Genomic DNA, 15,858 nt, shown 5'->3' on the forward strand with positions numbered 1-15,858 from the left:
AGAGCTTTGTTTTTCTTTGGGGTCTTTTTATCCACCTCTTCAGCTGAAGTTTCCTCTTCTTCTTCCTTTGGAGAAAATGTCACTTCCAGAAGAGCTTTGTTTCTCTTTGAGGTCTTTTTATCCACCTCTTCAGCTGCAATTTCCTCTTTTTCTTCCTTTGGAGAAAATGTCACTTCCAGAAGAGCTTTGTTTCTCTTTGAGGTCTTTTTATCCACCTCTTCAGCTGCAATTTCCTCTTTTTCTTCTTCTTCCTCCGAATAAAATGTCACTTCTAGGAGAGCTTTGGTTCTCTTTGGGGTCTTTTTATCCACCTCTTCAGCTGCAGTTTCTTCTTCTGTTTTTTCTTCTAGTTTCTTTACATCCAGCTCTGGATAAAGTGGTGTCTCTAGGAGAGCCTCATTTTTCTCTGACATCTTCAGGCCCTCACACAGAGAGTCGTGGCTCTTCCGCCATGAATCTATCTCTGAGCTCCACAGAGCAGATCTGGCTCTGATGAACTGTGAGATTTTGGTTTCGCTGCCTTGGCCCAGGCTGATGCTGTCTTTACAGATGGAGATTATATCCATGCCAATGAAAAGAGCATTGACAGCGAAGGCACCCACCCTGGTTGACTTGACTAGAGCGACAGACCCTTTGGTCGCCCCTCTATTTTGCAACAATTTAAGATTAGAAGCTTTACAAATAAGTGAATGAAAGCTTTTTCCAACATCAACAACTGTACCTACAACCCTGCCCACACCCAACTTTACATTGATTGCTTCCATTTTGGAGAGTGATTGACTGATCACTTCCTCCAGACAATCATGAAGAACCTGCACATCCTTCATGAAGTCCTTGAACACTTCATTGGCTTTATATTGTTGTGTGACATTCACCCCGACCTCTGTGGCTGCGGTGACAACACTGTTGACTCCGCTGGTGATCCCCAGGCTTGCTCCTGCGATGGCCAGGCCCAGAGACACTCCGCATGGTTGCATTAATGCCAAACCAACAATGGACAGCACACCTCCGATAGCTCCCACTGAGCTTCCTGTCACACTGGAGATCTTTGACCCCAGATTCATCCTGTCAAGCTGAACAGCACACTCCTCGAGCTTCTTCAGACACTGACGCATCCGGGGCTGTCGCTCCTTGAACTCACTGATGAAGGTAGAACAGGATTCCTTCTCAAAAAGGAAAACTGTCCGGGAGTGTTGGTTCATCCTGATGAAAATATAAAGAGGGGTTTCAGAATGTTACCTTAAATGCCCGATAATAACATTAGGCTACAGTTGACTATGAATCTATGAATTCCTCATAGATAAAAAATATATTGTGTCAGAGTAAAAAGAAAAGAAGGAAAGAAATACATTTCACGTGTGATTTAGATCTACTTCATGGATCAATGTAGCCTGGGTATACCCATGCTGCCTTGTGCGCGAATTCTTTCGCTCTGCAAGTCAGCCTGGAAACCATGGACCCATTTTTTCCCTCAGCGAGGGAACCAATCACAGAACGGGGGAGGGGGCAGCAAGACAATGATGACACACCGAAGCGACTTTGTTTATTAGCTTGTCGATCCAACATGGCGGCAGATGCTCTACCTTTCAATGCAGCGTTAGAAAGTGTTTTAGTCCACAAGTTCATTTTGGAAAAATTCTCCAACCCATCGTGTTTTTCCCGGTTTTCCTCATTCTGTCGCTCTACATACGTCATCGGGTATGACGTGGTACGATTGGCTAGAAGTTACGTACAGACGCAATTGATAGACATTCATAGCACCCAATAAATGGCTCTGGGCTTTCATAAACCATGCATCAGATACGAAAAAATTAAATGAACGGGTGGTTCCCAGACTGAATCTCAATCTACATTGATTAAGATGAGGTCTGATGTTAGCCAGGCTAGGATCAATGTGTATCGAAGCACAGGATCTTCTAGTCTTTTTAAACTGAATTATACCTCCTGTCATTCTTGTCAGACTTCATTATTGTTCTTACAGATCATTGGTGGTTTTTGACACCCAGAAGGAAAGCCACCCCTGGTGTGACTAGACTGTCCCATTTCAGAGGTTCTTTCAAACATGGCCCTCATTTCCTTGGAAATTAAGAATTCTTTGTGATTGCCAATGAGCTGTGGAGCGCAAAAGCCTCACAGGTCTGAGGAACTGCCAATTAGATCTACAGTACTTGAGCCTCCACAAAGACTGCTTGGATCATGAGTTGGCGTTCGGAGAGTGAAACAACGCAGAGGTGGCAGTGTGGTATCGTAAGAGATTGGATATTGTGCACAATTGTATGGAAATCTTGTGACATTTACCTGATTTCATCCAGCTGATTGATGTGGTCAAGCATCCTTTGTATGTCGTTTTCAGAAACGTCCACATTGAGGTCAACCTGAGTTTCAGTAGTCGTCACCACGGAAAGGTCACCGAAGAAGCTGTTAAAGAGATTTCGATTTACTGTCTACTCCCTTACATCACTTACTGTCAGGGGCGGAGTGGGGCACCAAAATCTACCGGGAAAATTCTGACCGCACCGGCCCACCATCGGCCCACACACACACACACACACACACACACACACACACACACACACACACACACACACACACACACACACACACACACAAACACACCCCATTTACATATTTCTGTACCGCTCACCGCTCAAACAGAGCTATGTGTCATTCCATATGGCAAAATATATGAGTGCCAGAAGGAAAAAAAAAATGTGGGTGAAACAACTTAATTGGGGGTCTGGGGGTCCTCCCCCAGAATTTTTTTTGTAAAGGCTACACCATTTCCAATATTCTGGTGCATTTTAACCAATACATCCATGATTTTAACACATTGTTACTTTTATCTAGCTAAAAAAAGAAAGAAAGAAATTACAGAAATACAGAATGTGAAAGAGCTGCAATTAGTGCCTCCCAAGCAGATTTAGCCAACTTAACACTGCTGACCATAAAATTACATCCAGTCATGTTTACTCCTTTGTTTCCCCTTCTCAACTAGTCTGCAAATTGATTTTACTGACAGCGCGCTGCAAACGCCACGGTTTCGTTTCGGGTCTTGTCCTACTCACCAACATGCTTCGGTGCCCGTGGAGAAGACAGAGCAGGCTGCTGCTGTGATGTGAGAGGTTCCGGCTCGTAACGGTACCGCGGTCCGCGTACCGACGCCCCCTGGCCCACTTACAGTAAAGCACGGACTTTGTTGTCTTGTTAAATTAATATAACTTATAGATAACGTAACACACGGGCAGGACTGATCAGGTTTGCTGGGTAGCTTCCGTGAGTCGTTCTGTTTTTAGCCGCAGCCGAGTTTAATGATAACTTTAACAGTGATATGCTAACGCATTTCCCATTTCCCATGAGGCTTTGCACCATTCTACATTACTTTAAGAACAAACAAACAAATTAAATTGCTGGTTATTTTATATGTTGTGGTCATGAAAGTTCTGTAACATTGAAGTAAAATAATTAGATAAAGATAGGAGGCTAAACAAAAATCATTTAGTAGGCTTGATTGATGAGAGTCTGATTCACTATCGCAACCATGAGTGAGAGGTAGAGAGACATGAAGGGGTACAAATAATGGGTGGACTTTTATGTAGGAATGGAGGTAGAGCTTGGAGATTATCATGGGGACTTGTGAATATAGTTACTTTTAACTCAAAAGCACCACACGGCCACGCAGGGCAGCTTGCGGGCCGGCTCACTTGTGTTTATTGGCCGCCGGCCGACCGGGAAATCTCCCGGTCCTCCCGATGGCCACTCCGCCCCTGCTTACTGTCTTGTATTGTGTTCAGAAAATGTCTATTTACCTCTTTCCTAGCTCCTGGCAGATTGTCTGGGTGGTCTCTATGTATACGTCCAACTGATTCGACAGCACCTCCACATTCTGAAGTTTGGGAAGGAAGAAGACTTGTGCATCTCTTTTAAACTTGAGGAGGAGAGGACAGATCATTCGTGCAAAAGTGATGATGATCTGCACATGTTCAAAATCGATGCCATCATTCAGGTATAGCACCTGGTTCTCCATGAACACATTAAGTGAGGTGACCGCCAGCTTCTCCACTGCATCCAGGAAACAGTTTAGCTCCTCCAGGCCTCTCAGAGTGTCCTTCAACACGACAGCAAGCTGCTTCCCCAGGTCTGTAGGTCTGCTGTCTGCATCCAACTCGGTCTCTTTACTCTTCATATATTCCTCAAAGGCCTGAACTTCATCTTCTGGCTGGTCAACACTGTCAACCTTGTTTTTAATGTGTGTCATCATTTTTCGTTCTGTCCTCCTCATGCTCACCCATTCAGAGATCTTCTCACAGAAACCTCTCACTGAGTTGATGTAGCTGAGGGTATCAGAGATGTAGTGGCACAAAGCCTCCTGTAGCTCTTTTCTGTAAGACAAAGCATCAATGGGTTTGTAAGACATTAAACATCTTTGTTTTTGGGTTTTTTTTTTTTTTTTTGCATTTACACACTTTGACCATCAGATGTCGCCAGAGAAAACATGGTTTCACAGCAAGAAGCAGCCAGTTCAAGTGTTCAAGTTTATTTTTCTATCTTTGTGTCATATTCTACACAGATTATTTGGTCAATATTATATGCATTGTGACAGTATGTATTTCAAACAATGAAATTGCTTTGATGAACAACACAATTATTAGAATAACAAAATAAAATCTACAAGGTGCATTATATAATGATTTAAATTATCTTTTTGAATGTGTGACTGAGCAGCTGTGTAAAGTAAAGTAAGGGACATCTAAGGACAGGAAAAACTGAAAAGTGTGTGTCACTGAGGAAGTACCAAGACGCATGAACTTGATGAGAGCAAAAGTGCAGCAGAAACTTAGTGTTGTTACGGCTCGTTCAGTTAAATGAACTAATTTAATCTGTTATTTTAGCCCCTCAATACTGGATGAATACAGGTCAGGTATGTGTGAGTAGGCCTACCTAAATTTCAGGTTTATTCATACAAAACCAAATCACCTATTCAAAAACAACAGAAACAATCAAAAACTTGTTCAAAACATGTAAAGTCATATTGTATTACAGTAAACCTTGTCAGACTCAGAAGCAAGTTGGAAAAATATACACTTCTCTTCATCTTCACTGCACTGAAGATATCTCTGATAGATAGATAGCTCTGTGTCTCTGTCCAGGTTTGTTTTTTATTCTGTTTAAAAGTAGTTTAGAGTCAGCCTTTACCTTTCAGACATTTTCTCCCCTTGGTGTGAAGTCTTCAGACTTGTTTTGGACTGAAGAGGCTGAATAACAGACTCCTGCTTCAATAGAAGATGTTGCATACTTTGTTGACTGCACAGAACCTCACTTGTTCCAGGCTCTGGCTGTCAAGCTTGCACTTCCAGAAAAAGCAGGACTTAGTACAGACCCGTCGGGTTGGCTCAGTTTATTTGTGAATACAAATAAGTCAGGGGTAAGTGGGGGGGGTTGGAGGAAGACCAAGCTCTGTGCAGGCCAGGAGTGGTGTAGCGCGGGGCAGAAACACAGGGAAGGCATAATAGGGTGATAATAAGGCAAAGTAGAAATGTGCAATGTGTGTAATGTGTGTAAAAGACATAAAATGCGGAGTGACTGTAAGTAATGACCAGAGTCTTAGTTGTTATTGTACAGTGTGATGGCATGTGGCAGGAAAGATTTCTTGTATCTGTCCCTTCGACAGTGGAGCTGTAGCAGCCTGTGGGAAAAGGTGCTCCGCTGTCTGTCCACTGTGTGATGGAGAGGGTGCTGGTCATTGTCCATGATGGAGAACAGTTTATTCAACGTCCTCCTCTCCACCGCAGTCTCAAAATACTCCAGCCTGAGACCAAGTACAGAGCCAGCCTTCTTGATGAGTTTGTCAAGTCTGTTGGTGTCGCTGGCTCTGATGCTGCTGCCCCAACACACAGCAGCAAAGACAGTGGCATTGGCAACAACAGACTGGTAAAACCAACCGGTAAAACTCCAACATCTTGTTGCATACGTTGAAGGATCTTAGTTTCCTCAGGAAATGCAGAGCAGTTGTAGTTCCAGGTGGAGATCAGTGACATGCCCAGCCCACAGAGACAGACAACACAGAGGGGAGGGGGGACAGAGACAGGGAAAACCTGCACATCCTAACACTGACATCAAGACACAATAGTAGGGGCGCCAGTATTTCTGTAATTTTGGAATGTTAATTTTTGGAGAGTGGTTTGACTGTCTTCTGGTATGATGGGTGACCTCCTTGTTCACACCATCCATTTTTTCCATCTTGCATAGTACGAGTTCCTTCTTAGTCTGAGCAGGAAGGTCAGTCTCTCCATCTGGTGAATTTCTTTTATGACCTCTAACCTCCATGGCTCCATTTTTTCTGTCTATTTTTTTTATACTTCTCCCTCAAATGTGATATTTTGAACCTTATTTGCATCATTGAATTTGGCCACAATGGTTATAATCAGTAGTTTTATGGAATAAAATTAACAGGAAGTCCTCTGTTTAGTTTTGATTATGTAATTTAATATTTTACAGATGTCTTTACACCCTTCTACAAGACATATTACAAGCAAACTTTTCAATATAGAATGCATTTTTGATTTTTGCTGGTAAAACAACATGAACAAAATTTCAATTTCAAATTTATATAATTTTTGGCCTTGACATTTGCAAAATTTCACTATTTTCTTTCAAAATCAGGCCTTCCAATATGATTAAATGAAGAAGTGTAAACAAAAAACACACAATGCTGTACAATCTCCATGGTGCCAATAAAACCCTAGAATCTTCTATAAAAGTGAATATCAGTAATGTATGTTCATACTTGGTGTAAATTGAAGGATTTTCATCATCATCTTCATCAGTCCCCACCATGTCCCTGGCTGACTTTTCCACAAACCTCTTCATCTGCTCCACAAAGACAAAGCAGTGACAAAAGGAACAACGGAACGCAAGAGTGGCGTGCCAATAAATGAAATAAATTATTAACACAAGAGTTTAAGGTTTAACATAGACAAAAGGATGAGGTGTGTTCATCTGTATAATCAGTAGTGTAAATGTGGGTGAGTGGCTGCGGTGTGTGGGTGGCATGATGGATGTAAAACCAAAATAGGAGATGTCCTCGGAACACACATTTCCAGTGACCTCACCTAGTCCACCAACACCACCGCCCTGGTGAAGAAAGGTCAACAACGCCTGTACTACTTACACCTGTGCCATACAAAGCATCATTACATACAACATCATAGTGTGGTTCACCAGTTGCACTGCAGCTGACAGAAAAGCCCTGGATAGAGTCAAGAAGTCAGCTCAGAAAATAACCCACACACACACACAACTGCCGTCACTCCCTGACATATACCACACCAGATGCCAACAACAACCACAAAACATAATCCAGGACAGTTTCCACCCAGGCCACTCCTTGTTCACACTGCTGCCCTCTGGGAGGCGCTACAGATCAACACGGTCCCACACCTCCAGACTGACCAACAGCTTCTACCCCAGTGTCATCAGGCAACTGAACTCTCACACATATACTGCCACATGCCTCCCACACTGACATTGACTGACTGCACTTTAAATAGACTGCTGCACTTTAGAGGACTGTGCAATACTGAATTTTATTATTGTTTTATTGTTGTTGCTTGTGTGTCTTTCTTTTTTATCTTTCACTGTTATTGTTTTTTGAATTTGGTTTATACCTTGGTATGAATGACATGAGGTATTCAATTCAATTCAAATTCATGAGTAAAAACACATTAATTGAAAAACTCTTCCAAGAAAACAAAAGAGTGACATTTTTTAAAATTTGAATTATACATACTGTAGCAGTTTTGACCTTATTAGTCATGGTGCCAGAGTCAAAGTCTGACAAATAAACAATAAAGTAAGTAGGGAGCTCAACAAAGTGACAGACCCAGAACCAGATATAAACCTTTGCACAAAATATTATATATAACTTCAGGCAGTAAAGAATAGAAGAATTAACATACCGTATGAATTTTATTTTTCACTTACATTGATTGTCAAATGTCAGCATAATATATAAGTCATGATAAAATAATAAGAATAAAAAACATAACATTGATCAAATGCATTCATTAACCTGATTTAATATCAGGACAACCAAAGCAGTTAAACACAGAGATGATTATGATTCTTTTATAGAAAGTGGATCTGACACCTGATCATAGTCCCAGAACCTGCAAAAACACTACTGTACAACACAACTGTCATTTTCTGGCACTTTCTCATCCACCTCATCAGCTGCAGTTTCCTCTTCTGCGCCTTCTTCTTTCTTCAGATCCAGCTCTGAATAAAATGGCGTATCCAGGAGAGCTTTCTTTCTCTCTGATGTCTGCAGGCCTTTACACAGAGAGTCGTGGATCTTCTGCCATGAATCTATCTCTGAGCTCCACAGAGCAGATCTGGCTCTGATGAACTGTGAGATTTTAGTTTCGCTGCCTTTGGCCAGACTGATGCTGTCTTTACAGATGAAGAAGATATCCATGCCAATGAAAAGAGCATTGACTGCAACAAACCCCATCCTGGCCGTCTTGGAGAGAGCGAGAGACCCTTTAGCTGCTGCCTGGCCGATATCTGGGATGTCTGCAGCCGCCTTACCAGCCCCCCTTCCCAACGATTTAGCAGCAGAGGCACCAACACCAGCAACAGCCCCAGCTTTACTAAGAGCATTGCTGACACCCACAAACACATCAGTATTATCTGATTCCATTTTGGAGACTGCTTGACGGATCACTTCCTCCAGACAATTTTGGAGAACCTGCACATCTTCCATAAAGAACGTGAAAACTTGGTTGGCTTTCTTTTGTTGTGTAGCGTTCACCCCGAGCTCTGTGGCTGTGGTGACAACACTGTTGATTCCACTGGCGACGCCCATTCCCGCCCCTGTTATAGTCAGACCCAAAGACAGACCTGCTGTGAAAGGAATTAATGCCAAACCAATAATGGAAAGAACACCTCCAACTGCCCCCACTGAGCTTCCTGTCACACTGGAGATCTTGGACCCCTTACTCATCTTGTCGAGCTGAACAGCACACTCCTCCAGCTCCTTCAGACACTGAAGCATCCGGGGCTGTCGCTCCTCAAACTCACTGATGAAGGTAGAACAGGATTCTTCCTGAAACATCAAAACTGTCCGGAAGTGTTGGTTCATCCTGATGAATAAAAGTAGATGAAATTAAGTTGGGCTTGAAAATGTTACCTCAATATGAGGTGGATTTGCTAAAGGTTTCTGGAGACCTTAAAATTTACATGGTCAAGATTAGGTTTATAGAGCAAGCATAAAGAACACAAGTGCAAAGGCACCTGAAACAGCATGGAGCATTGACAAGGTTGTAATCTTCAGAGCAGTGGAAGGTTACCTGGAACAACATCCTGTGGATAGACTACTACGAGCATTATATTTTGATTGATAAATTGCCCATAGTGTGTGAGTACATTGTCTCTATGTGGCCCTGTCATAGACATAGGCCTGTAACCTGCCCTTACCCTACGTCAACTATGATTGGCTCCAGCCCCCTGCAACCCCACACAGATTACGAGTTTTATATACTAACCACAGAAATTTTAAGACTAGAGTGACAAATACAAAAATACACACATTTAAGGACAAATGATAAAAAAGATACACACAAGGCAACACTTACCTGATTTTATCCAGCTGATTGACGTGGTTAAGCATCCTTGGTATGTTGTCCTCAGACACGTCCACATCAAGGTCAACTTGAGATTCAATAGTCGTCTCCAGGCAAAAGTCACCAAAGAAGCTGTAAAAGAGATTTAAATTTACTGTCTACACACTTAAATCACTTCCTGTCACTTAATTTGTTCATAAACTGTCTGTTCACCTCTTTCCCAACTCCTGGCAGATTATCTGGGTGGTCTCTATGTATATGTCCAACTGATTCAACAGCACCTCCACATTCTGTAGTTTGGGAAGGAAGAAGACTTGTGCATCTCTTTTAAAACTGAGGAGGAGAGGGCAGATCATTCGTGCAGCAGCGATGACGATCTGCACATGTTCAGACTTGATACCAGTCAGGTGTAACACGTGGTTCTCCATGAACACATGAGGTGAGGTGACCGCCAGCTTCTCCACTGCATCCAGGAAACAGTTTAGCTCCTCCAGTCCTCTCAGAGTGTCCTTCAACACGACAGCAAGCTCCTTTCCAGGGTCCGTAGGTCTGCTGTCTGCATCCAACTCGGTCTCTTTACTCTTCATATATTCTTTAAAGGCCTGAACTTCATCCCCCGACTGTTTGGACTTGTCAGCCCTGTTTTTAATGTACATCATCATTTTTCGTTCGGTCTCCCTCATGCTCACCCATTCAGAGATCTTCTCACAGAAACCTCTCACTGAGTTAATGTAGCTGAGGGTATCAGCAATGTAGTGGAACAAAGCCTCCTGCAGCTGCTTTCTGTAAGACAAAGCATCGACATGGTTGTGGGACTTTGAAATAATTCTGCTTTTAGTTTTTTCCTTGTATTTGCACACTTTAGCAGACGTAACACAATAAAAGTCAAAGTCATCAGAGCAAAGTGCAACAGAAATCTAGTCTAGTCTAGTCAGCTGGTCCAGTTATTATGAAACAACACTCTATTGAATCCACAAGTTTCATTTCTGGCTTTATGAATTACTCTTAGTCAAAGCCTTAAGGAATACTTCATATATTTTAGCCTTAACATACTTGGTGAACACAGGCACAGGTAGGCTACCTATGCAAAACACCATAAACAATTAACACCTCGTTCACATGTTAAAACATGTAAAGTCAGTCAATCACATGTATTTAACCTTATCAGACTCAAACTGTATTACAACAAGTTGGAAAAGAGATCAGATAATTTTGCCACACTGTATGGTAATGTACGTGAGTATTCTGACACTGTCTTTGTCCAGGTTTGTTTCACATTCCATTTAGAAATAGCTTAGAGTCAAACTTTACCTTCCAGGCATTTTCTCCTCTCCGTGTTAAGTCTTTAGTTTGCGATCAAGGCCAAATAAAAACAGAACAAGCTCAGAGGACACCTGCGTAGTGTTCTGTACTTGCTTGCTGACTGAAACAACAACACAAACTTATCAGAGGTTGCACAATTTCATGTTTTCTTTCTCTTCATCAAGTTGAACCACATTCCTGCTCCACACCCCTCTGAAGAAGATAACATCCTTCGGGAATGAATCAAGTTCATTCTATCTATTTATCTATCTATCAATCTATCTATCAAAAGCAACAACTTCCTCGTCACATGTATTAGTATGAATAGTGGAATTGTTTACAATTTGTCACGGATTTGGGGTCACAGTTTTTGGTTTGGTTTGGTATACTTTGCTGCGTTGCTGTTTGTTTTGGGTTATTCTTTCTTCTTATTTTTTTAAGACACTTGAAATGTTGGTGTCGCAGATCTAAGTGTCAGTCACACATTGAAATAAAAGGACTGAAATGAAAGGCCTGTTTGCTTTAACTTTGTCCACCCTTGTTGATCCTGGCTGGAGAATTATATAGCTGTTTGTTTTCTATACAAGATGCAACTTCTCTTTGTAAAATGGAGATGTTTTTCTGCAAAAAGATCCGAAGGAGAGAAGAACCAGGCGTGAAGTCCATGATGTATGGTGGCCCTGAGAAGTCAGAGCACTGAAACTCAACACATGCAAAGACGTTACCAGGCTAAGAATTTAGAAAATGCATGGCAAAAAATCACAACACAAACCAAGTGTTTTGGGGACACACAACAATGACATATTTACTTTTCTTTATTCAATTGTGCAATAAAAATGTGTAAAATTGTATTGTACCAAATAATTAGATGGACTATGCTTACCAGTAGACAGACTGTATTTGAAACTCTTGAGTGGGAAAAGTAGTTTTATTTTTCACTTACAATCATTATCAGGTAAAGTGCGATTTGAAACATGGTGGTCATGGTCATGATAAAACTAAAACATTGTGTCCAAATATTTTCATTAATCTGGTTTAAAATGAGGATTAATGTGGCTAATTAGCAAACAGTTAAAAGATACATGTTGATGATGTTTGATGCAGTAAATGGTACTCAGAGATGATTAAAAGTTCATTTATATAAAATGGATCTGACATTTGATCATAGTCCCAGAACCTGCTAGATCACTACTGTACAACACAACGCTGTTCTTTCTTTTTCACTTTCTCATTCACCTCATCGGCTACAGTTTCCTCTTCTGGAACTTCTTTGAGTGTCTTCACACCAAGCTCTGGATAAAATGGTGTCTCTAGGAGAGCCTCATTTTTCTCTGATTTCTGCAGGCCTTCAGACAGAGAGTCGTGGATCTTCTGCCATGAGTCCATCTCTGAGCTCCAGAGAGTAGATCTGGCTCTGATGAACTGTGAGACCTCAGTCTCACTGCCTTTGGCCAGACTGATGCTGTCTTTACAGATGAAGAAGATGTCCATTCCCAGGAAAAGAGCGTTGACTGCGATCAGACCCGCCCTGGCCGACTTTGAGAGAGCGAGAGGCCCTTTGACAGCTGCCTGGCCGATATCTGGGATGTCTGCCGCCGCCTTGGGAACGTTACGTAATGCTTTACCCTCCTGGGCCACCACCTTACCAACACCTGAAATCACGTCTTCATTTCGCAACAACTTAACAGCAGAAGCAGCATCAACTAGTGCATCTATGTTTTTTCCAACTACACCAGTTTTACAGAGCACCTTGCCGACTCCTATCACCACATCCATCTCTCTGGCCTCAGCCTTGGTCACCTCCTCCAGACAATCTTGGAGAACCTGCACATCGTCCATTAAGACCTTGAAGACTTCATTGGCTTTCTTTTGTTGTGTGACATTTACCCCGACCTCTGTGGCTGTGGTGACAGCGCTGTTGACTCCACTAGTGATCCCAAGCCCTACCCCCGTCATGGTCAGACCCAGAGACACTCCTGCTGTTACAGGAATTAACGCCAAACCAATGATGGACAGCACACCTCCGATTGCCCCCACTGAGCTTCCTGCCACACTGGAGATCTTTGATCCTTTATTCATCTTGTCAAGTTGAACGGCACACTCCTCCAGCTCCTTCAGACACTGAAGCATCCGGGGCTGTCGCTTGTCAAACTCATTGATGAAGCCAGAACAGGATTCCTCCTGAAACAGGAAAACTGTCCGGAAGGGTTGGTTCATCCTGATGAAGAAAAAAATTGAAAACTTATTGAGAATAAATGATAGAACACATCTTAAATTAAAGCATTTGAAGCACAGATTATCCAGTAGGCCTACTTGTTGAGATATTTTGACAGACTGTTGCAAGCATCAATAACACAAACGGGTCTGAGACTGAATTTCTTTAATTCTGACCTTCATTTAGAGGAGGAATGTCAACAAGAAAACAAACAAAGAATCTTTGCACTCTCCATCTCTGACGCTGTCTATTTCACATCTAGACATTCATAAATCAGGCAACACTTACCTGATATTATCCAGCTGATTGATGTGGTAAAGCATCCTCTGTATGTCGTCTTCAGACACGTTCACATCGAGGACAACCTGAGTTTCCACAGTTGTCTTCAGGCAAAAGTCGCTCATAAAGCTGTTAAAGAAATTTTGTTTTACTGTCTACAGTTTATTGTGTAAAATGTGCATTTTAATTTTGTTAATGAAAAGTAAGCTTACCTTTTTTCTAACTTGTGGCAGATTATCTGGGCGGTCTCTATGTATCTGTTCAACTGATACGACAGCACCTCCGCATTCTGAAGCTTGGGAAGGAAGAAGACCTGTGCGTCTCTTTTAAACTCGAGGAGGAGAGGGCAGATCATTCGTGCAGCAACGATGATGACTTGAACATGATTAAAACGGACGCCATCAGGCAGGTCTAACACCTGGTTCTCCGTGAACACATGAAATGAGGTGACGGCCAGCTTCTCCACTGCATCCAGGAAGCAGTCGAGCTTCTCCAGGCCTCCCAGAGTGTCCTTCACCACAGCAGCTAGTTCCTCCGTGAGCTCTGCACGCCGGCTGTCTGCAGTCACCTGCGTCACCTTGCTCTTCATGTATTCAACAAAGGCCTTCCCTTTGCTCTGTGACTTGGTAACATGAGCAATGTCCAGGTTGATGTTGTCAGCCCTGGTTTTAATGTCCATCATCATGTTTAGCTCTGTCTCCCTCATGAGCGCCCATTTAGAGATCTTCTCACAGAAACCTCTCACCGAGTCGATGTAGATGAAGGTATCTGTGATGTAGCGGCAAAAAGCCTCCTGTAGCTCCTTTCTGTAAGACAAAGCAACGACTGGTTTAGAGCTTAAAGACACACAAACAAGACAGAAAAAAATCACTATGCAAAAGCCACAACATTATAAGATACACAATATATGAAATACATGAAAAAAAAAAGAAGAAAGAATTGAGTTGTAACTATTGCCTAAGTATTGATTTGTCATTGCCTGGACAGTCTTTGAACAAATTGCTGAGGAAATACTTGCATTGCCATTGACATTTAAATGAGCTTGTCTTCTGAAATGATGGGACCTAGCTGCAGTTTTTCTTAATGTCTGACAAAAACTTAGTGTAGGCCTACTCAGTTTAAATAACTATTTTTGGAGTTGCACAGTTTGACCACAAGATGTCACCAGAGCACACATGATTAGCTACACACAGTGTGATTCATTTCAAAGTGAAGTTACAGTATGTGGCCTTTGCTTATAAGATCTGCTATCCATTTCTGCAGTCCTCTAAGTAAAGGTTCTAATACAACAGTGTACAAATACTCCATCACAAGTAAAAGTCCTGCATTTAAAATCCTACTCAGGGAAAAAAAAATCAGCAAGATGTACCAATGTATCAATATAGCAACAACAAAAAAGAAAAAAGATCATAAATGGCATCATAATCGTTTTTGTTCGTTTGTTTGTTTTTTGACATAACACTGATATTGAACTGTTGGTAAAGGTTCAGATGAGCAAGTCTAACTTCTGTAATTAGGACATGTGTGACAGTGCTTCAGTGTCACCAAAGATTCACAACATAAATAACAATGAGATGATGGCTTACAACTTAATTTTAGGAAGCAAAAAGAAAGAAAGAAACAACAAGCCCATGAGGTTCAGGGATGTGAACGTGAACTCAACACTCAACATTCAGATTTATTCACAATAACTTGTTGTTTGGATTAAACACTCTGTTGTGCAATGAGGTTTCATATCTGTCTACTCATGTGCGCACTTTTCTCTGACCTCATGTGCCCTTTCCTGTTTTGGTTTTTCTCTCGTCCTGAACATAAAAACTATGTAAACTGAGACTTTACCTGGCAGCAGACATTTTCCCCTCTCGGTGAGAAGTCTTCACTTCTTTACTGGATCCTGTCCGCATCTCCAGCGCTGACGATATGAAATCAGAAGAGGTTTGGGGATCGATTCTTCACCGTGTTGCAATGCAGATCACGCACTTGCCTTTTAAGTGCGTAATTTGCCGAGACATCACCGCTTCATAAACAACTTCCACGGGTACTGCTCAGTTTCGTTTTCCTTTCTCCACATCAGCGACCAAATCCACGCCCACTCCCACACCTGATCCGCTGCAGGTTCAGGTCAGTACAGTATTTAGAGAAGCAGAGTTTTTTTTATCGCAATAACAGTGTCCAAAGTTGAGGAAGCTGGATCGTGGGCGTTATCGGCAATAACTTCCTGATGCTGCCTTCAGGGACCGTCGGTCATCTCAGTGTTATAATGTAATATTTCATCAACACAAACTGAAACAAACTGGATCAGAAACTTCGTCTGAACAGAAAAGGGGATTGTTAATGGTGATCAACACATAAAACTGTACAGAAAACACGCAGTGAATTAAAAATGTACACGTAATGTAATTGTAATTTTAACTTCTTTGTATTTTACCCAACCTCCCACCT

The 15,858-nt window shown here is 42.0% G+C and overlaps 2 protein-coding genes across 2 annotated transcripts; both read right to left on the reverse strand.

Annotated features, from left to right (window-relative positions):
• Positions 1–8,141: 8,141 nt before the first annotated feature.
• Positions 8,142–11,071, reverse strand: LOC310989569 (uncharacterized protein). The gene is made up of 4 exons (XM_083976669.1): positions 10,932–11,071; positions 9,834–10,403; positions 9,633–9,752; positions 8,142–9,140 (listed from the first exon to the last, which is right to left on the reverse strand). Exons 1-4 carry the CDS (start codon positions 10,940–10,942, stop codon positions 8,177–8,179), a joined length of 1,665 nt encoding a protein of 554 aa, XP_083832795.1. The 5' UTR covers positions 10,943–11,071; the 3' UTR covers positions 8,142–8,176.
• A 749-nt stretch (positions 11,072–11,820) lies between these two features.
• Positions 11,821–15,611, reverse strand: LOC310989707 (uncharacterized protein). The gene is made up of 4 exons (XM_083976852.1): positions 15,256–15,611; positions 13,629–14,222; positions 13,426–13,545; positions 11,821–13,140 (listed from the first exon to the last, which is right to left on the reverse strand). Exons 1-4 carry the CDS (start codon positions 15,318–15,320, stop codon positions 12,111–12,113), a joined length of 1,809 nt encoding a protein of 602 aa, XP_083832978.1. The 5' UTR covers positions 15,321–15,611; the 3' UTR covers positions 11,821–12,110.
• Positions 15,612–15,858: the final 247 nt, after the last annotated feature.

This window comes from Trachurus trachurus (genome assembly GCF_905171665.1).
Source record: "Trachurus trachurus genome assembly, chromosome: 8".
Lineage (NCBI taxonomy): Eukaryota > Metazoa > Chordata > Actinopteri > Carangiformes > Carangidae > Trachurus > Trachurus trachurus.